Source organism: Thamnophis sirtalis, unplaced genomic scaffold, assembly GCF_051295495.1.
Source record: "Thamnophis sirtalis isolate CommonGarterSnake01/CBP01778 unplaced genomic scaffold, rThaSir2_p1.2 scaffold_1, whole genome shotgun sequence".
NCBI classification, from domain to species: Eukaryota; Metazoa; Chordata; class Lepidosauria; order Squamata; family Natricidae; genus Thamnophis; species Thamnophis sirtalis.
The window spans coordinates 134,802,345-134,825,470 of record NW_028261381.1 but is presented as its reverse complement, the minus strand read 5'-3'; the positions used below and the strand labels follow the sequence as shown (position 1 = coordinate 134,825,470).

General features: G+C 35.4%; 1 protein-coding gene across 1 annotated transcript in view; it reads left to right on the top strand.

Moving 5' to 3' along the window:
* The window catches only part of EML5 (EMAP like 5), a 92,355-nt gene that overhangs the window by 30,492 nt on the left and 38,737 nt on the right, over window positions 1–23,126 (top strand). Inside the window, exons 10-24 of the mRNA XM_087725306.1 lie at window positions 76–288; window positions 1,702–1,869; window positions 3,257–3,363; window positions 4,822–4,940; window positions 6,488–6,674; window positions 7,867–7,972; window positions 9,643–9,736; window positions 10,141–10,241; window positions 10,591–10,793; window positions 11,673–11,784; window positions 13,399–13,526; window positions 14,871–15,012; window positions 16,262–16,414; window positions 19,552–19,683; window positions 20,650–20,738. Coding sequence (XP_087581432.1) covers window positions 76–288; window positions 1,702–1,869; window positions 3,257–3,363; window positions 4,822–4,940; window positions 6,488–6,674; window positions 7,867–7,972; window positions 9,643–9,736; window positions 10,141–10,241; window positions 10,591–10,793; window positions 11,673–11,784; window positions 13,399–13,526; window positions 14,871–15,012; window positions 16,262–16,414; window positions 19,552–19,683; window positions 20,650–20,738 — 2,054 coding nt within the window. The remainder of the gene's footprint in view (window positions 1–75; window positions 289–1,701; window positions 1,870–3,256; window positions 3,364–4,821; window positions 4,941–6,487; window positions 6,675–7,866; window positions 7,973–9,642; window positions 9,737–10,140; window positions 10,242–10,590; window positions 10,794–11,672; window positions 11,785–13,398; window positions 13,527–14,870; window positions 15,013–16,261; window positions 16,415–19,551; window positions 19,684–20,649; window positions 20,739–23,126) is intronic.

The window sequence follows — 23,126 nt, the reverse complement described above, 5'->3', positions numbered from 1 at the left end:
TCAGAATTTACTTAAAGTAATTAATTTTTTTTATAATTGACGAGCATCATTAAGTAGGTATCTTTTTCTGTCTAGGTGGAAAAGAAGTGATGAACAAAGAAGAATTAAAGGGCATCCAGTGGGCTTCATGGACTTCAGTTTCAGGCCTTGAAGTTAATGGAATATGGCCTAAATATTCAGAGATCAATGATATCAATTCTGTTGATGCAAATTTCGTTGGTCAGGTTCTTGTTACAGCTGATGATTATGGAACAGTAAAACTCTTTCGGTATCCATGTATAAGAAAAGGTAACATTTTTTGTAAAGTACTTTTAATGGAAATAGGTTTTATAAGGTAGTAAACCAAAGTAATGTCTTTTCAAGAGATCAGTTCTAATTAAAAGAAATATGTGCTGGTGGGAAGGAGGCAGATAAGGCATTGTCACTTGTGTCAGCTGAAACACACACATACATAAAAGATACAGGTTTCACAACATGTTAGATCAGGGTGATACTCCAAAACATTGGATCCAATTGGAGCTTAAAATATAAGGCCCTTATAAGGCCCTTGTAAGGCTCAGAGAAGGTTAGATGCAGCACAGACTCAATCAACTGAATGTAACCTTTGTGATTCATTTACTAAGGAATTTAATTGTTAAACTAGCCACATATGGATTGGACATATGCAAATCTCTCTGATAATAGGTTGTATCATTTTTAGACTTCAGTATTTCTTGGGATTCTATATTATTTTCAGTATTTATTCATTTAATTGCCCCCCACCCCAACTCCAGTAGACCATATTAAGACTATACATGCTTAAAATGGAAGAAAGAAAAAGAGACTGATTGTTAAGATTTTTTATTCAATTTTTTCCAAATTTTTTGAATTTTTTTTATTCAAATAGTCAATACACTAAAAGCCAATTCAAAAGTAGTAATTCTGTTATAGGTCACGTAACATTAATAAAACTTTATGAAGAGGGAAAAATACGACCTTGATGCAGAGACTAGCAATTCTTGTCACACAGTGATGAGCTTTCAGAGTGGCCAGAGTTTCATTTGCTAGTCTCAATTGTGATTGCTAAGTGAAAACTGCTGTAACTGTGTTTTGTGGTCTTAAATATCTGGATTATTGCAATGCGCTGTACATGGAGATGCCCTTGAAAAGTATTCACAAGCTTCAACATGTTGGATATTCAACACATTAGAATCACTACTGTGTGAGCTGCATTGGTTGCCAGTGTATTTCCAGGTGCAATTCATGGTGCTGGTTATTGCCTTTAAAGCTCTTCATAGCTTGGCATGAGATTACCTGAGACAATATCTTTTCCCAGTTGTTTCTACCCATCTCATTCAATCAAGCAGGTGGGCATGTTACAATCCCATCAATCAAAAAATGTTGGCTGTTGGGTACTAGGAGATACGTCTTCTCAGCATAGACCTGACTTCTGGAACATTATCTGTTTGTTTGTTTGTTTGATTGATTGATTGATTGATTGATTGATTGATTGCTATAGCTGCCCATCTCAGCAAATTACCCTGGGCAGCTCACAATTAAAAAATATATTACAATCTCCCTTCAGAAATCAGGAAGAACCTGATCCTGTTGGTCTTTTGTAAGACCATGAAGACCTAGTCTGTTAAGAACCCCATTTGAGAAACACTGCATTAGATGTATGTACTATGCTTCAAAATGTAATGAACCTATGTTTTTTATTAGGGGCAAAGTTTAAGAAATACTTTGGTCATTCAGCACACGTGACAAATGTCAGGTGGTCACATGATTATCAATGGGTTATTTCTATTGGTGGAGCAGACCACTCTGTTTTCCAGTGGAAATTTATTCCTGAAAGAAAGTTGAAAGATGCTCTTCACATAGCCCCGCAAGGTGAGTGAATATATACAAATTAATAAGATTTCAACAATAATATATAATATTGCTAGTAATGATTTTGACATGAATTTCTCTTTAGATGGGAAATATTTCAGCTATTATTCATATTTTTGAGAGGTTTTCCCCCTACGTTTTGTTCTTTGCTATTTTCCCTATTTGTGTAACATTGGTATTTATTTATCTAGACATATTTTCTCCCTCTTCTATAGTTGGCTAATAACAAAATATTTTAAAAGTCATATTAAATGCTAGGAACAGATTACAAAAATGAGTCTAGTTCTAAAATATTCCAGAATAGTATGGAACAATGATTGAAAATGTATCTCGTATGTAAATATATAGACTTCTGGTTTTTAAGTCCAGTGAATTGGATTTGATCAAGATTTATTAAAATCTTAGAATCATCTGCAAGTGTTCTGGACTGTAATTTGCTCTTTCTTTTGATTTCCCACCAGATTAGATGATTCTTATTCCTGTTTTGGTTCTTGTTTTCTATCTTTAACCTTGGCTATGTAGTGACACTTACAATGAATTTAAACATTATCCTTTGAAAGACACTTTAATTGGCTTTTGTTATAAAACACAGGACCAGTCCATTTTAATCTATTCAGTACAAGAAATTGCAATCATATTAATAGTCTAAAATGAGAAAAAGTAATAATCTAATGGGAATCTATTGATCAAATGGATTTGTTTAACTACAATAAGAAGAAGTGCCAGGATTGCCATCATTAAGCAATTCAACCATGTTGAATTTTGCATTCTCACCATTTAGTGATAGGAATTCTGGTTCCATTTGCTGTTGTATCTTAGGGGCTTTTGCAATTATTCCAGCTGGGTTGCAACTTACTTCTGATACTGTTGGAAAAATTTGGTGACTTAACCATGATCAATAGTGTTGCCGAGTATGTATAGATATTGATAATCGTCAAGGGTGAGCGCTCCTTCTATAATGAGAGTGGTAGTAAAAGTGAAATTTAGATCTGAGGGTTATGTATTATTTATAACATTTAAACTTCCTCCCTCCTGCATGTTTACAAGTAGACATAAATTTACTACAGAATAATAAGAGGGGGTATGTATGTTATCCTTTGAAGAAATCCTGTGAGAAATTCTCCACCCTGGGGAACAGTACAGTATCCCGGAATACTGTCTATCGTCTTCTGTCTTTTTGAGTTAATAGTTATAGCCATGTACTGTAACTGCTTGTTCCCATCCTTTCAGGTTTCTGTTATATTACCCTTTTTTCTCATATGGGAACATTATGTTCATAACTTGAAGGCCCTCCATAGAATTTGCTTCTGTGAGAATATGTATAGTTCTTGACTTGAATTTGCTTTTACTATTTCAGTATTTTCTCTACATTTTATTTGTATTATAGAAAGCATGATTGACTCCAATAGTGAAGAATCAGATTCTGATCAATCTGATGTTCCAGAGCTGGACTCTGAAATTGAGCAAGAGACTCAGATCACTTATCGACGACAGGTATTATCCTATACATTAAGGAATGAGCTAGAAACACCCTAGATTGATTCTGCTTGTCCTAATAATCCTGGATGGGTCTAAAATATTAATACCACAATGAAGCTTGAGTTACTTCTCTGCCAATCAATTGTCTGCCTGTTGATTCTGTATAGTCTGAGGAGTGAGGAGATGGAATATGGAAAATAAGTTGATTTTAGAGATGTTGGACACTAGACTTTCTTACTATCTGCCATATGTTAATAACCAAATGCCACCAAGCATGAGACATACCAAGCAAGATTCTTCAAATGAAAAAGGAAAAAGTGCCCAATGTAAACTATAGAAGGTATAAGAAGGAATAGCATTATCATGTTGGCAGAGTTTAATCAACTGCTTTAAATGGTTTTGTTCTAATATGCAATAAAAGTCCTAGCCGTGTCACATTGAGTGCCTATGGAGCTTCTTCCAAATTCAAAACAATTAAATATAGATCCCTGAAATTATGCCCCCTAAAGTACTGTATCACTGGAGAAACTTTTTGCTATCATCACAAATGGAATTTTTAAAAATGGAGAAATGCATTTGCTACATACAGCGGCTAAGACGTTGAGCTTGTCGATCAGAAAGGTCTGCAGTTTGGTGGTTCGTATCCCTAGTGCCGTGTAACAGAGTGAGCTCCCGTTACTTGTCCCAGCTTCTGCAATCTAGCACGTAAAAATGCAAGTAGAAAAAATAGGAACCAACACTAACAGTGTTACGCGCGCCTTTGGCATTTAGTCACACTGGCCACATGACCACGGAGACATCATTGGACAGTGCTGGCTCTTGGGCTTTGAACAGAGATGAGCACCATCCCCTAGAGTCGGGAACAACTAGCACATATATGCGAGGGGAATCTTTACATACAGCTAGGTCATTCTATAAACTTATCCCATTTATTGACTTTTAAAAGTAATTTCAGCTCTTGCCCCAAATGTCTAATATTAACATTTCTTTATTTTTTATTCAAACTTTATTATTTTTATAAATAATAACTCAGGCCATGGACATGTATAATGTTCCTTCTTCCTATTTTTCCCATAACCTTATGAGATGGGTTGGCATGATAGGGGGATTGCCCCAAAGTCACCCAGTTGGTTTTCATGCCTAAGATGGAACTTATTGACTTTCCACTAAGTCAATATCTTCATTTTCAATTCTTGAGCAGATAGTTGTGGTTTTACCTCCTATTATATTTAACCTTAACCTCAGGGTTTTTTTATGCTATTGACTTTCATTACTGGGGTTTGCAAAGCATTTGCCTATTCACCTTTCACGGTAATTACTTATAAATTTTATTCTAATAATTTATTTAATTGAAATAGCTTTAACCACGTTGCAACTATGTCCAATATATGATGTTCATATAGAAAACTTCTACTCCTTAGTGTGATTGGTTCTTCAAATATGCACAATGACAGAAAATCTTTGTATTCTAAGGTTTACAAAGAAGATCTACCTCAGCTTAAAGAGCAATGCAAAGAAAAACGAAAAACTGCAGCCTCAAAAAGAAGAGAGAGGTCTCCCATCAATAGTATAAGATTGCATTTTGTTCACGGGTGTGTAAATTTTTTTTTTCCTTTTCTTTTCCCTTTTCTATTTTTTCTTTCTTTTCTTTCCTAAAAGGAAATAATACATATTATGTATTTATCAAGATGTACTGTGTTTGTATGTTTCTTCTACAAAACAATAGTTTTTCTGTTTTAAATTTATGAGTTATTGTTTAAAACAGGTCAAGATAGTGAGTGTTTCCCTAATAGTTGATAGGAAGTAGGTCTAAGTTGAAAGCAGGAACTTAGATAACCTTTTTAATCAGGGCAAACAGTTCAAAGGGAAATTACTGATATAACAGTTTGATTTGTCATTCTATGAGACATACCCAATTTGGTATGTAGGAGTAGGGGCGTAATGACTCAGCGGTTAATGATGCTGAGCTTGTCAGCTGGAGAGCTGACAGCCCTACCTGAGCTCTGCACCACGGAGTGAACTTCCTTTACTTGCCTTAGCTCCTGCATATCTAGCAGTTTGAAAGCATGCAAATCTGAGTAGATTAATAGGCACCACTTCAGGGGGAAGGTAACAGCATTCCATGCTCCTTTGGCAGGCTACATACCACAGAAATGGTCTTTGAACAATGCTCCGAAAAAACAGCACCAGATTGATACAGAAATCTTTAGCTTTTTGTATATAGGAGTGTGCTTTCAACCACTTTATTACATGGTGAATGGGATAAGCCAGGAGAAATTAGTAATAAAACAGAAAGAAATATGGTTAAGAATAAATAGTACATAAATGAAAGATAAATCATTATGGACTGCATACAAAAAAATGGAGTGTTATAAAAAAAGAAAGAACAGTTTGAGGGGAAGAGGAAAACTGGGAAAGCCGTGTTTAGATCAAGGATGGGCTTCAAAATTTTTAGCAAGGGGTTCTCTGCCTGGTTGCTGGGTGGGCGTGGCCATGGTGGCCCTGGCCTAGTTGGCCTCCTGCATCATAGCGGGGGAGGTATTTTTGCCCTCCCCAGGCTGTGGAGGCTTTCCTCAAGCCTCTGGGAGGCAAAAATGGCCTCCACGGGCTCTGGACGCCCTAAAATGGGCCCATTTCCGGCCTTCCCGAACTTCCAGTAGACCTGTTTTTACCCTTCCTGAGCCTCCACACATGCCCTGTACTTACCTGCATCCAAAACGGGCCACATGGGGACTCCGGGGAGGGGTGGGCAGGGCCAGTCAGGAGTGGGATTTGCGGGTTCTCCGAACTGCACAGAATCTTAGCTAAAGATTCTCCTGAACCTCTGTGAACCCCCCAGCAGCTCACCCCTGGTTTGGATGAAGTTGATGAGATCTTCAAAAAGAGAGAGAGGAGAAGCTTAGAGAGCAAAAGACTAGGTATGAAACTAGTGAAAGCAAAAGTAGGAATAGAGTTATGGTGAATAATATTGGCACAAACTAAGTTTAGTTAAATATTCTTTCCTTCTTTTTTCTGCTTCTGATTATTTTTTCCTGCATTTAAATACAATGTGGCTTATGTTGAAGAGGAATAGCACGATCCATGCATATATTTATTACATTAAGATGCATGTTACTTTAATTTCATGTTGTTTTATTAGTTACAGAGGCTATGACTGTCGGAGTAATTTATTTTACACTCAGACTGGGGAAATTGTGTACCACGTTGCAGCAGTGGGCATAGTATACAATCGGCAGCAAAACACACAGCGCTTTTATTTGGGTCATGATGATGATATCCTATGCCTTGCTATTCATCCTCTAAAGGACTATGTCGCCACAGGCCAGGTAGGATGTATGGAAGAACTAGAGATCTAGAATTGTTATTTCAGTCCAGTCAATCTATAAAGGGTATTTAATATTCCTGTCAATATTCTTCTGCTGTAGAAAATGTGTTTGCGCTTGTTATGCTACATGAGAAAAAATAATAACATGAACTCTCTTGGATGATTCTTGGGCTGTATAAGAATAGGCGTGTCTGGAAATCAGAAGCATATTTTTCCTGCAAAGGGAAATGTTCAGTGTATGTGTGAGAGCTTTTCCACTGCATGCTTTACATTGAAAAATACTGAAGCAGCTGGATACACAGAACTTCATAAAATACATGGCTGGACCCATGCTTGATTAGAACCAGTGGGTTGAATCCATTGCATAGATGACAGTGGTTGGATCAAAGCATGTAAAAGATGACATCTACAGGACATGTAGATCCTTATGTAAATGATGATGTTTATATAGTGGTATCATATGTCAAGATGTTCTTATATAACAATGCCATTTGCATTATTATGTATAGAAAGAGTCATAATTGTAATATTATCTTGTCTTGGATGCCTCTGATCAAATGGAATAATTTCTGTTTTCTAAACAATTGTTCAAAATTGTTAATCTAGTGATGGTTTTAAGTAACATAATGTACCTTACAAAGTTTATTTTCAAAATTGTACAACAATAATTTATAATGACAGACAGAATCATCCCAGGAAAAAACAGTGCTGTGTTTGCTAAGCTCACATTTACAGTACTTACTTACAGTATTTATCTATTGCCTTATTCCAAAATAGACTTTAGAGCAGGGGTGTCAAACTGGCGGCCCACAGGCTGGATGCGTCACACATAGGTCATGCCTACCCCAGCTCTATGAAGGGGAAAAAGTCACGAAACATCATGTGACAGCAACATGACACTGCGAGTTTGATACCCATGCTCTAGAGAATGTAGAGGTATTGACAAATTAAACACATTATAAATAAAAATAATAATCATAAGCACATAGAATGCAAGAATTAATGTCAGAGTTATGGATCCATATTAACCAGACTTAAAAGGCCTTCTTGAGCAGCCAGGTTTTGCAAGTTTTCTGAAGGACATAGAAATAGGAGTAAAATACGAATGGCTGACATGGTTAGGAATTGGGTATAATTTAAAAAAACTAGTAAATTTAGTATAGTAAGTTTATGTGTTCAATCTCTTATATAAGGTTGGCCGGGATTGCTCAACCCATGTTTGGGATACAGAAACAATCAAACCACTGTCGGTATTAAAGGGCTATCACCAGTTTGGTGTTTGTGCTGTTGATTTTTCAGGTATGTATGGTTATCCCATTTTTGTGAAAGTGTAGACTGCATAAATATGATTTATTTTGTTAATAGTAAGGGCAGATGTGTATTTGTTGGTGTGTGAAGGAGAGATATTATTAGAATGTTGTCTTTTATATCTCTCTGGACATTGGTATTGGATTCTGTTCAGCAACCATATAATGAAATTAACTCACTGCCTATTCTTATGAGGCCCATCTCTTCCTAAAATGTGGGTGTTTGATGGCCAAAGGAGCAGAATCTTCAATCATTAAGTGGAGATAACTAATTGAGGCAGATGTATATAATAGCATTGGTCTTAAATTGGTTAAATGTTGAAAATAAGTTAATGACCAATGCCAATGAAAAAACATTGAAATATAACAAAAGCATCATTTCTGTCATATATTTCACCATTATTGAATTTTTTAAAAAAAAAATTAATTAGTTTGAAAAAGTATATCTTTTAAAAACAAGCATGTGATTGAATTAGAGAAACATTAGATTAATAAACTAATGATTTTTAAAGTAAGCGTCACAGATCTCGCTTTCAAATGTTGGCAACAGAAGTGCCAGCCTTTAAATTTCATCAATTATTATGGGAGGCATTCTTCAAAATGTTTACGTATATGAAGAGATATAAGTGTCATTAAATATTCATTTGTTAGGTGCAGCACAAAAATATATGGCATTATAATATATTTTGAAATGTGATTTTTGTTTTTGCTACTCAATATTTATCTATTTTTATTGAGTTTAAGTTGCATTTTTGTACATTGCAATTATATTAACCATCCTTGACACATAGTACTATTGGAATGTCTAAGCGGTTCAGGAAATTAGGTAAATAAGCTAGATTTGCCTAAGAAATACAGTATATGCATTTTAATAGCAGACTATGATTGGTTCCACCACAAAACCGCGGTCGACTAAAGCGCGCTCGACGAAACCGCGTACCTGACGTCATCACAGCGCGACGAAAAAAGCATGCTGTGAGCGGTAAAGCTGAAATTAACGCGTAAACATAAACCTAACCCCCCGAAACCTAATCCTAAACCTAACCCTAAACCTAACCCTTAACCTAACCCTAACCCTAAACCTAACCCTTAACCTAACGCTAAACCTAAAGGTAACCCTTAACCTAACCCTAAACCTAACCCTAACGCTTAACCTAACCCTAACCCTAAACCTAACCCTAACCCTTAACCTAACCCTAACCCTAACCCCAACCCTAACCCTAACCCTTACCCTAACGTGAATCGGCTTGCTTTAAAAGTGCTTTTTAAAGCACCCTTTTTCCTCCGCTGTCGTATTTGTTGCACTGCTGATGACGTCAGGTGCGCACTTTAATTGGGCGCGCTTTAGTGGACCGCGGTTTTGTCGTGCCACGACTATGATTATTATTAAGTTACTGAAAGTATACAGAGGTACTGGAAAATCTGGAAAACCAAGCAGCCCATATGCAAATGACACTGATCTTTTAGGCCTTGAAATGATGGAGAATGATTGAAAAAATATAAAAGTACATATTTAGAATCAAATAGCAATGAGGACAGTTACTGCTGATATACAAATATGTGACAATGAGAGTTTAGATATTCAAAATGCCCCCCATATTTATTGCCATAATTTGTAAATATTGCTGTTTATAAAACAATGCTTTATACTTTGTTTTACAGCTGATGGAAAACGTTTAGCTTCAGTTGGAATAGATGACAATCACACTGTTATTCTTTGGGATTGGAGAAAAGGAGATAAGCTTTCAGCAGTAAGGTAAAAAGGTCACCCAGTTGTTTTACTCTAATAATGTGTTATGATTATATTGAAATCATAGTAAGAAGCAGGACATTTGTAGTCTTGTTTGTATTGATACCTAATGTGCAATGGACTGTCAAATTTCTTATTATGAATGTGGATGAATTGTACAAACTATATCCAATCTGCTTTACAGGCCTTACATATACTATACATTAGGTCTACTTGTAAAATGGAGAATGTCCAATTCTAAGTTTGAAAGATAAATAGACAATTCATCTACTAATTTTAAAACAAAATTTGGAATGTTTATATTGCTATTTCAATATAAGTAATTGTTGAAGTTGTTTTTGTCAAAGCTTTATTGTATGGAGAAAATATTTTCCCACATGAAAGTGAAAACATTTTTAAATTTCTTTTAGGGGGAGTAAAGACAAGATCTTTGTTGTTAAAATTAACCCCTTTATGCCCGATAAACTAATTACAGCTGGAATTAAACACATAAAATTCTGGCGAAGAGCAGGTAAGGCAATATTTTTAAAATTACTTTGAGTAATTATCAAGTTACTTCAATCATATTTTATTTTTCCCTTTTATATGATACTGTAGTTTACTGGGATATGAAAGTAAATGAAGCTAAACCCAATAGTAAGTTGTTACTTTAGTTTTTTAACATAATTTGCTTTTGAGAAACTGAGGATAACAGATGACCCTTTGATGATATTTATAGACTCGTGTGTGTGTGTGTGTGTGTGTGTGTGTGAAAGAAAAAATGAAAGTCATTGTGTTTTACCTTTAAAAACTTTCTGTGTTCATTTAGAAACACATGTTCAAGGTCTAATATAATAATTTGTTTTTTTTTTTAATTTAAGGAGGTGGACTAATTGGAAAAAAAGGTTATGTGGGTCCAGTGGGAAAAATTGATACAATGATGTGTGCAGTTTATGGCTGGACAGAAGAAATGGCATTCTCTGGAACTGCAACAGGAGACGTGTATATATGGAGAGATATTTTCCTCGTCAAAACAGTGAAAGCACATGATGGCCCATTGTTCAGTATGCATGCATTAGAAAAAGTGAGTAACTTACTATTGAATATAAATTGATTTTATTATATTCAAGCCCAGAAGTTAGATTAGATATGCCTAAAGGGTTTGGCAAGCTCACTATTTTTCATCTTTTTCCTCCTTAACTCAAAAAGTATATATCAAGAGTATGGCTATGCATCTTAGCAACAGTGCACACATTACACTACACAAGCAGCCATGGCAGTCTTCATTGTGTTTTTGCTTACTCTTAGTCTTTTGTAATCTCTTCTTCTCCAATATCTCCACCCTATGGTGGGGAGGGGTAAGAGTGGAAAATGAATCTATCACAGGAGAAATTGTATAAAGAGATTCCCCCCCACTTTTTCCTCCCCACCTCATTTAAGCAATCTCTCTGCTCTGTGTGGGGGGTGGGGGGGATGGGGACAAGAAAACCTTTTTAGAACCTGCCCTTTCTCATTCAAAGGCATCACTTTCTTGACCCTTTTAGTCTTTTCTCCATCACTAGATGCACTTTCCTTTGCACTCAAGGGCTTTCACTATAAGCACAATAATATTTTAAGCACATGTAGCCTTGCATTCAAAAACACAACAAAAGTCACAAGCCATCTGGCTTGGATGATGCTCACTGTGAAACTGTCACCATCATTCAGGGTGAATATAACATGAAACAACCACATTTTAATACAATACAATTTTGCGATCTGTGCTTCAGAAACGTAAATTTGAGAATATGGATGCCATAAATATATAAAATTGAGGGTAAAATTGATTAAAATAGCTGTAGAAATATTACTCAGGGTTGCGGCAATGGAATAAAATATGAATGAGTATAACATGTAAATAACTTCTCAATGTGGTTTAGAATCAAGAGATATGGAATATGTTTTATATTATCTTTCTCTTTAGGGATTTGTAACTGGGGCAAAAGATGGAATTGTTGCTCTTTGGGATGACAGCTTCGAACGGTGTCTAAAAACATATGCTATCAAACGAGCTGCATTAGCCCCAGGGTCCAAAGGTAATTTGACATTTTCTTAGATCATTATAATACAGACTTATTTTCCACTGATTTAAAATAATTATCTTTTTGTGAATTGATTCATCATAATCCATTTTGTGATCTGATTCAGCTGAAGAGTTTGAAAGCATAAAAGAGCAACAGGTGCTCGGGACTTTTGAGTAGTTGAGAGCTTTTCATGTAATTCCCATAATGTGCTTTATCTACTTTCATGCAGTAAAATGAATAAAACAATTCAGAGATTAGCAGAAGTCTATGGCTATCTAGAGTATAGCCTGCTAGAGTATCCCTCAGTCCTCTCTTATACTAAGGAGAAGCAAGATGAATTTATTTTGATTCTCTTTCTCATGCCCACTAAATTATCAGGACCAAATTTTCATATTTTTTTTTGTAACAGTTCTTGCATTCCTTCTTCAGAGTTATCTCTGAATTCCTCTACAGCAGACTTCTTCCACATAGGGGTCAGAAGCTATTCTGTCATTGCCATTTCTTCCCCCTCCTTCACCTCAGCTTGCACTCAGCTTTACCAGATGGGGATATTCTTGCTCCACCCATGCCAAGGTCACTGGTGAACACATGGGCAAAAGGGCTACCTGAGGAGATGGCGAGCACTCATAAAAGCAGCCAAACAGAAGGTTGCTCTCCCTCTCTTTTGTGGGCTAGGTAGATATGTTTCTTTTGGGGTCTATGGATCTGATGATTTTGGGAGACAGGTCACATCTGGCCCATGGCCAAGGATCACCAATTGCAAATCACAATTTTGAGAAAAGTTTTGAAATTAAATATGTATTTTAGTCATTGACTCAAAAATACATAATGTGTTATTTGTTTAACATACTGTTGAATTTATTGAGCTCTGAAATATGTATATTAGTACTATCAATTTCAGGATGGATATTTTCATAAACAAGAGTTAACTGGACATTTTCTCCAGTAGATACTAAACATGATTTCTCTATGTATTTATGTATCTATTTATTTATTGACACATCCAACTCACAGCAGTGATTTGGACAGAGTACCAAAATTAAAGCCACCATAGCAGATACCCTGGTTAAAACAGTAACAACCCCCCAGCCCAAACAAAAAGCCACATCACCAGCAAAACTCCCTAACTTCCTGACCCAAGTGCCTGGGTCTTACAACACAATCATACAAGTTTTGAGTTGTGGTTTAAAATAAAGAAGATCAGTTCAGAACTTTACAAAAGGATAATAAGAACAGCATTCATCATTCATCATTCTGCTCTCTGGTGGAATGCTGGTGCTGAGGCTAGGCACAGCCACAGAGAAGCCATGACTTGAAGGTAAGATGGCATTGTCTGATAATGGAAGAGACTCAAGAGCCTGCCCTTCTTGTTAAATCTGAAGGGGTAGACAGAATTATGCAATTGTGCTATGCATGTCTGCATAAATGTGACTAATGTATTCAACTAGACCAATTCAGAGTAAATAAGCATTGGATTATCAAAGATAAATAAGAAAAAAATGTATTTTTTTCAAGCAAGAATTATGTTAAACTTTAGGAAACATAATATGATGTTCCAATAATAATTGGTTTTATTTATATTGTGATTGTTCAAATAGAATTCTTTATTTTCTTTTATCCATTTAGGTCTCCTTTTAGAAGATAATCCTTCTATCCGTGCCATATCATTAGGACATGGTCATATTTTAGTTGGAACAAAGAATGGTGAAATATTGGAAGTTGATAAAAGTGGGCCAATAACTTTACTAGTTCAGGTAAACATTAAAAATATTTCTTATTTTAGTGTACATTTTGGAATGTTAAAATAGTGAAATAAAATTGCAGTGAATTAGAAATAACTTTTTAAAAAAAAATAGTGATAGCGATACATACATTGTTAAAGACAAAAAAAGAACACATAAAAAGTGGTGTAACAAAATATAAAAAAATACAACAAAACTCCCATATGTAATTACAACAATAAACAGTTATAATTCCATATATACTGTAGTTGTTTAATGCAAATTTTATTCAAGTTGAATATTTTTCTGATACATTTTTTAATCTACTGTGTTCTATATAAATGAGTCCCATATTTCATTTTACCTATCCATGTAAAATCTACATTTATAGACAATCCGCTCATAGATCGCAATCAATCCATTGAGTGAAAATGGACATAAATTTATCTTTTTAATTCTACTATATCAGTCTTTGGCAATATTAAGGTCATGGAAAATTCATTTACATTGTCCAGTTGTCTAATTCCATGTACTGTAAGAGAATATTATCTTTTAAAATTCTAGCTTTTGTTGAATCACATTTATATAATCCACTACTTTCTATTAAAACTTGGTACATACAAGACATTGTAAAAACATGTCTTTTAAATAAGTGTTATCCTTATTACATCTCCAGTTAAATGCTATTTTTAATCAATTTATACATGCACCCACATTGCCAGTTGTGGCTCTGGGTAGCACACAGAAGACCAAACAAACACCCCACCCAAAGAACTTCCAAATAGACAAATAATACAAGAAAAATCTAATGGTGTCTGTATCCATATAACAACAGCTATACTAAAAAGTCACATTGAAAAATTGCATTGACAGGATCAACCATGTCTTTCCTTTCCTTTCATGCATTATGCTAGTAAAATAAAGAAAATCTCTATATTGAAGATGGGAACAAAGTGTGTTTGTGATGTCTTAAGATCTTGTACCCCAAACATAGTATTTGGGCTCATTGTTCCTGATCACAAATGCCAAATTACTTGCTTCATCTGATTTTTTTTTAATGTTAACTTAATTTCAAAATGAATGGGTGTATTATAAAGCTAAGCTCCAACTGCAATTATTACTGACTCTAAGAAATATCCCAGAGGTATACTTAGAAAATAAAATTAAAGATACTTGTTTGACAAATGCCATTCTACCAAAACCAAAAAAGATTAAAAACATTTGGGAAATAGAAGAAAGAAAAAGGAAGAATCTTACTAGTTTTCCTTTTAACACGATTAAATATTCCAAAGATGTTCAATGCTCTTTTCCAGAGCTCCACAATATTACAGCATCATTATCAGCTGTTAACTTGCAGAGTAAAATTTGTTTTTACAGGGTCATATGGAAGGAGATGTTTGGGGTTTAGCTTCTCATCCTCATTTACCTATTTGTGCCACTGTAAGTGAAGATAAAACCTTAAGAATATGGGATCTTTCACCAAGCCATTGCATGCTAGCTGTTCGAAAACTGAAGAAGGGTAAGATTATTTTTATTTCCTTTTCCAGTCTTACCTACGGCTTTGAACTTTACCAAGCTTCCAATTAAGTGACATATGTCAATTTGTTAAGTATTAAAAACAAAATGAATTTGAATTTAAAAATGGAATCAGATTGCTAGAATGAATGAACTACCTTTAACAGTGCTACCAGGATAATTACAAAACAAATTTTCTCGCTAATTGCTTGTGGAATATGTTAACTCCTTTTACTATATACTATGTTCTCCTAGAATCTGTGTGGGTTGGAAATATTGGGTATAGGAATGAAGATGGGATTTGAGGGATACGGGATGTCCTCATCTAGCAACCACATTTGGGACCAGTAACTTGGTCATTAAGTGAAATGATGATTAAGTGAAAATGTGAATGAGCTTATGATCTTAGTTTAGATCTTATTTTAGATCATACTTACCTTATGAAAAAGTCATGAATGGAAGGACTTGTCACAAAGTTTACTTTTGCATCATCATAATTGAATGAATGAAGGGGTTGCTAAATGAAGGAGTCATTAAATGAGGGCTTCATTCAATGTTGCATGAAAACCCATTTATGAAGAGGTCAAATTCTAGGTATTTTTCCCATTGCAATGTTTAGATTTATGGAAGGAATGTTTATATGTTTTGGAAACAAAATAAAATAAATGAAGTAGTCAAATTCCAGAAAAAAACTGCTGTTATTTTTTTATTAATAAAATTTTTCTTACATACAGTGACACTGTAGGACAGCAGGTTTGGCAGTGAGGTGTCAGAGTCACAATTAGACAAGAAGACATCTGAATGACATGTTGATCCTTAGGTCTAGGGAGCAAGGAAAGATTTGATGTGTTTTGCAAGGGGGAACTGCATCAATATAGTACCCTGGGAAAGGTAGAGGAGATCTGAGTTTGCTGAACTCTTGAGGGATAGAGATTAGAAAGTAGATTGGAGGCCTTGCAGCAAAAGGAGATGGAACAGTGCAAAAATTTTGATGGTGAATGGAAAAAAATAGAGTGGGCTATTGGAGATGCATGGAGGAGAGCTGTGTGGCAGATGATGGGAAAGATTAGGTGAATATAATTATTACACAAGAGTCGAAAAAATGGGATTTGGAGTGAGGCGATGCTGGAAAAAGGAAAGAGGATGAGGATTGAATGACAGCAGAGGCAGAAAGAAGTCAAAGCAGTATCACCATTCAGGATGGTGTGGAGCTGAAGATTAGGATCAGCGGCATGTCTTTTTGTATTTGGCAGGGGGAAGATGTTGCTCTTTTTCACCTGATGGAAAAGCATTGGCAGTAGGTCTGAATGATGGCAGTTTCTTAATGGTAAATTCAGATACTTTGGAGGATCTTGTTTCTTTTCATCACAGGAAAGATGCTATTTCAGAAATACGATTTTCTTCTGGTAAGTAATTGGTTTCAGATCCGAGATACCTGGTAATAATAATGCTTTATGTTCAGAAAAATTAAAATGAACATTTATGAGAGTGAATTTCACTACAGCGGTAGTCTGCATTTTGTGTGCATTCTGGATGCATGCATATAATAAAATCTAGTCAAAAACCTTAGAAATATTAATATTCACACCTTTAGGAGAAAACATCTGAATTGATTCCATACTGTTAGTGTTGTATAGCTACTGGATCATGCTAAAACAGATCACAAGTTGATTTAACTGAGTTTTCTCTCTATGTTCCAGTTATGAGCAATTTTTTTCTTCTCAATTTAGAAAGAACTACATTGACTTTTGTATGGTATGTGAAGAATTGTATTGCAACAATAGAGTATGTGAAGAGTTGTATTGAAACAATAGACATATTAATTTTCTATCCATAATATGATTGAAATGACATTTTCATTTTAATTATTTTTCTTTGATCAATTAATTCACTGTACTCAAGGTAGAACATTCTCACAATTTTTGGCCTTTGAAATGATTATAAAATAGAAATAATCTATACAGAGATCTTTCTTACTAGAACTAGTTGTGATATTCTGGAAATACTAGAAATAAATTAAGGAAAACAGAAATTTTCTGTTTTGATGTTACTTGATAACAATCTTCTAATATTTATGGGGCTACCGCAGAGAGAAGAGGGTCGACCTGTTCTCTAAAGAACTGGAGGGCTGAACAAGAAGTAATGATTGGAAACTTTTCAAAGAGAGATCCAACATAGAACAGAGAAAAATTTTCTGACAGTGAAAACAATCAGTGGAATAGCTTGCCTTTAGAGATTGTGGGTGCTCTATCACCAGAGGTTTTTAAGAAGAGGTTAGACAGCCATTTGTATGAAATGGTATAGGGCCTCCTGCTTGAGCAGGGGGTTGGACAAGAAGGCCTCCAGGGTCCCTTACAACTCTGTTATGCTGTTATTGTCACAACAGAAATGTTCAGCAATTATCATATTTTTCGGAGTATAAGATGCACCAGAGTATAAGACGCAGCAAGGTTTTGAACAGGAAAATAATAAAACAAAGGTTTTGCACTTTGCAAACCTCCCAAAAACGACCTGTTTTTCACGAAAATGGGCCCATTTTTCCCACCAAAAAGACATGAATAGCCTTTAGGGAGCTTGCAGAGTGCTCCTGGGGGTGGGGGTGGGGCAAAAATGAGCAAAAAACAGCCTGTTCTTTTGTGAAAATGGGTCCATTTTTTGTTAAAAAGGGGGGCATTGATAGCCTTTAGGAAGCTTATAGAGTGCTACTGGGGGCTGGGGGGTTAAAATTGAGCAAAAAATAGGCCTTTTTTGCTCATTTTTGCCCTCTTCAGCCCCCAGGAACTCTCTGATAGCCTCCCTAAGGGTATGCACAGCCATTTTGGTGAAGGGGCAGGGCTTCCGGACGCAAAAGATACTGTATTCAGTGTATAAGACGCACCCAGATTTTCAGCCTCTTTTTTGAGGGAAAAAGGTGCGTCTTATACTCCGAAAAATACGGTAATGAGATGTTATGACATAAAATGATCCACCATGTGTCACGGTGTCGCAGTGGTTAGAGTACTGCAAGCTACTTCTGACTGCCTGCAATTTGGCAGTTTGAATCTCACCAGGCTCAAGGTTGACTCAACTTTCCATCCTTCAGAGGTCGGTAAAATGAGGACCCAAATTGTTGGGGGCTATATGCTGACTGTAAACTGCTTAGAGGGGAATGTAGAGCACTGTAAAGCATTATATAAGTCTAAATGCTATTGCTATTGCTATTTATGTTAATTTCATTAAATGAGTCACATTTGTATTTTAGAACGAAATATTTTAGTTGCTAATAGAAAAAGGGAAGGCAAAAGAAAACCCTGCGGGGATAGGTCCATGAAGTCATCAAGAGCTGAAGTCCACACAAAGGACATCTTTTTTTCATGAAATACCTATTACATAAGAGCCATTTTTGTGAGATAGTGAATATATAAATTTGATAATTAAAATAAAAATATTGTTAAATATTTTAAAACTCAAAGGGGAAAGATTTTTGATTCTGTGGGTTGTATGGCATATTATTTCTAATTTAGAGAACCACTGAAGATTAATTAATTATACCACATTTAATCTTACTTTGTTAGTTTTATATACATTTATTTGCAGCCATAGGTTTTAGCTAAATTAATATAAAATTGAAACAATACAGGTCTATTTTCTGTTCACTTGGATAATGAACATGTAAAAAAACAAGTTGCATTGTTTGCAATGGCCACAAGTAAGATACAAATGCATATAGTGCTGTTAATATTAGAAAGGATGTATTGCACTGATATGGACTATTATACTTTTATTTGAATTTTGTTAAAATCGATGGTAGCAAGTAAACATATAGACTATTTTATTTGCTCCTCTATCAGTACTAATTGTTTCATATTTTCAGTGTACATGTCTTAGAATGACGAGAGTTTCAATAACATTGCAGTTCTTAATCCGTGCACTGATACAGTCACCATTAATTGTAAGGTGATGATGGGAATGGAAGGATTTATATTCCTTCAGACAGGTGGTCATTTGAATTCTTTTAGAGAGGCCACTTGGGTGTCCTCAGGGTCACCTGAGTAGTGCATATGGGTATAGAGCCTTCTTGGAACTGCTGAAATGACTGTGTTGTGGAGTTGTGTTGAACACAGGCGCAGGCTGTTGGGGATGACTCTGTGTTGTCTGCATCTGAAACTGAAGTGCAAGTGGTTCCTGAAATCTGTTCATACTCCCACATAATTCAAAGGGTTTCATCCCAAAGTGCATAGCTAAATGTCTATGGAGCATCTCAGTCATCCAGGTCATGGTTGTCCCAAAGGTGTTTTTTCAAGAGGTAACTGGACTTTCTTGTTTTTCTCCAAAGACATTTTGCTTCTCATCCAAGAAGCTTCTTCAGCTCTGAGAAGAAAAGAAAGTCCAGTTGCCTCTTGGAAAACACCTTTGGGACAACCATGATCCGAATGACTGAGAACCCCCATAGACATCTGAATCTAGATAAAGTGGTCCAAATGTTGGCATCTGCTGAGGGCACTTACCGGTAGAATACTGAAAATGATATGAAAATACTTACCTCCTTATAATTGCATTGCAGGTGCTGGAAAATACCTAGCTGTAGGTTCATATGATAGTTTTGTAGATATCTACAATGTAATGAGCAGTAAAAGAGTTGGAATCTGCAAGGGAGCCTCCAGTTATATAACCCATATGGATTGGGACATAAGAGGTAAGGAAATACAATTACTGTAAAATGATTATTCTTGGTAGCTGCTAGTGGGGTAAATGGCTACTAATGGCTGGCAAGGCCAAATGATGTAATTGATGCAGCCACTTAAATACAATTGTTTACCATCTTCTTTTAAAAAATGCTAAGAACACTAAGGATAATAAATTAAACTGACACTAACTTTTTGAAACACATTCTGTGATAAGGCTTGCCAATGAAGCCTTTCTTCCTCTTTCATCCCCTGCTATTTTTCCAGTGTGATGAGAAATCCTCAGGATGGGAAGTTTTATCACGGAGGCTTTATATTTCTTGGGGAGCCAATTTTAGTTGGAGAATTTAGCCAAATAAATAGACTTGAAAGATGTTTGAAGCTATTTGTGTTTGGAGCAAAATGACCATTCCCTGGGAAGTTGAAACAATTCTCTTCTGTGCTCCTTAGTCCACAAAGTACATAGAATCCTGGTGACCTGGGTGGTTTGCCCAGATGCTGAACTGCTGATTACTCTGTGGGCATCCTTTGTGATTTGTCAAGGAGCTGCTTTCCTCCTAATTGGCTTTTGGAGTCAAGTGTGTGAAATGGACGTCTGATTTCACTGCTGCCAATGTTCTTGGTGAATGTGTGACAGATACAAAACAGCAGCAGTGTTCATACAGTCTGCTCGATGCTGCTGAATACTGCTATGGCCTGGGAAATTGCAGGTGTCACAGCTGTTGAAGGAAGTCTGGGTCTGCCACTCACCCTGATTCCAGGCAATTATCCCCGATTACAGTTCTACAGTTTAGAAAATGTAAAGCTATACAGGGTAAGTTTCTGATAATTCTGAAGGTTTCCTAAATAATTTCCAAATAGTAGTGATAAATATCTCCCAAATGCCCTGAATAAGTATCATAATTTAGCATTCTATGATCAATCACATGTTCAGTAAGATAATCAGTGAGCTGTGCTTTTTGTTTTGTTTTTTTCAGGCAAGCTTCTACAAGTCAACACTGGTGCTAAAGAACAGCTATTTTTTGAAGCTCCACGGGGGAAAAGGCAGATAATTTCTACTGCACAGGTAAAAATATACCCATTGTTTTTGTTATGTTTTATTTTGTCATTTACATGATCATTGGCTAATTTCCGATAAAAAGATTGGAAAATGACCTTTTTATATAATCTAGCAGAAAATGGAGTTTTAATCATACCATGTTTCCCCAAAAATAAAATAGGGTCTTATTTTCTTTTGACCCCTGAAATAAGCGCTTGGCCTTATTTTCAGGGAGGTATTATTTTTGAGGTGGAGGAGGCAGTGAGCGTTGTCACCTCATGGCTGCTGCTGTGTTGCAATATTTTTGGGAAGGGCTTATTTTCAGGGGAGGGCTCATTTTAGCGCATGCACTCAAAAGCCCAATTGGGCTTATTATCCAGGGAGGTCTTATTTTGGGGGAAACAGGGTACTTACACAAACTTTTGTGATTTGAATTGCACTTCTCATATTAAAATAAAGTAGAACATGATGCTTCTTTCTTTTTTTTTAATTTATGTAGAGGCCATACCTTATGCGGAATCAGGTTATATCTTTCTATAAAAATGAAATCCATTAGGTAATGTCTTCATATAAATAATGATAAATGATAAAGAAAGCAACACACTGAAAGGATTTTATACAACAAAATTGAAGATTTTTGAGTAATATATTTTTTCAGGAGCCTTTAATATTAAAAATATATAGTTATAGAAAATTTAAATTCCTTATGTATCATATTAGTTAAGTTTTACTGCATCTTGAATTTGTTTTTGATAATGTGCAATATGGAAGCTGTCTTAAATGCCACTGAGACTGTGGCAAAATAGTGACTATGAGGAGCAGTGGTCCTTCTGGATGTCCTTCATGTCCTCCAGATGTTCTACCTTTCATGCATTTTTTAAAAAGATGCTTATTTTTTGTTAATCAAAAGCTAAATATAAATTTCTACTATATTTGTAAGAATGTCTCTGATTTTACGCTGCTCCCTTTTTGTTCTTAAGAAATAAAAATGGTGAATGGATATAGCCCAATCTTTTGTTTAGAAATACATCCTTCAGTCCCTTGGAAAAGAAAAAGTTATGTGAGCTTATAGGCTACTAAGGCTCTACAAATGTAGTTATATACTGTATAATAAATGGGTGGTTTTGAACAGCTTTATCCTTAGTGGCAGCCATAATTAATAATGCATTTTCTCTTCTTGGCAGCCATTTCTTGAACACATCCAAACTATAGTCTCATAACTTTCCAAAAAAGGACTGTCTATTTTCTAGGGCACTGATTCATATCTACTGTGTGATTATTCTAAGTGTATAAATCCTGAAATTTTTTGTCATTAAATAACTTTTTTCCCATGCTTAATTAGCAAACTTTGATTGTAAAAAGTATGAGTATTATTTCCTACCACAAAGCTAACATCCCTAACTAATATTATGGTTTGCATCGCTGAAATGGCACAATAGTCAATGGAAACAAGCCATTAGAAGCTACAAATAAGCAATTAAAGAAATTTAATAGAACAGTATAGAATAGCATAGTGAGCATTGCTGTGTTGCCCTTTCAGGGAGACTAGGAAACTCATCGCTATGAATTCAGTTCAAATGCTACAAGTATGATTTACACTAATCACCAGCAAGACACAGGAAGCCAAGGTATGTCCAGGGAATCTTTATGATTTCCATATTAAAAAAAAGACCTTCCCAAAATTTTCCTACAAATGAATAACAAGAATATTAAAATCACTGAGCTGCAATCCTATGTGCATTATAGAAAAGTAAGCTCTGGTTAACCAAGTAGAGCTTATTTCCAAGAAAGCATTCCCTGGATTGTGCTCTAACTACTGCAGATTTCTTTCCTCTGCAGTTTACCTTCTGTCATTCAAGACAGTCATATAAGCAACAGGTTTTCATTGTTGGACACAGTGGCAATGAACCTTTTATGCACAGATTATCATAATTATAACTTTGTAACTGAACTCATTATGTTTACTTGTTAGCTATAAGTCTTCAGTCAGTCAGAATAATAGTTAAAACTAATAGTTTTAGTTAAAACTAATAAAGCATTGGTCCTCTGTTAAGTATTACAGCTGAAAGATATATTCAAATATTTTTGTTAAAATTAAAATAATGTTAATAATCAAAATAACTGCCAGGCATGTAAAGGTAAGATCTCATTTGCAATAGTTTGATATTTTAAACTAAAATTCAGTTTAAACTAATATATTGGATAATAATTAAGTATATGCATCAGATTTGACCAAATCCCGATCCCTGGAAAATGTGGATTAATTCAGAATAGATGTTCCTCTAGAAGGAGTAAAAAAAAAAAAAATCTAAACCAGGTTTCTGGTTTTAAGCCTCAAAGAAACAGCAGTCCTTACCTATTTCTCTGGAAACATGGGCACCAGAAAGGAAAGGAGTACAGAAGCAGCAGCCCATA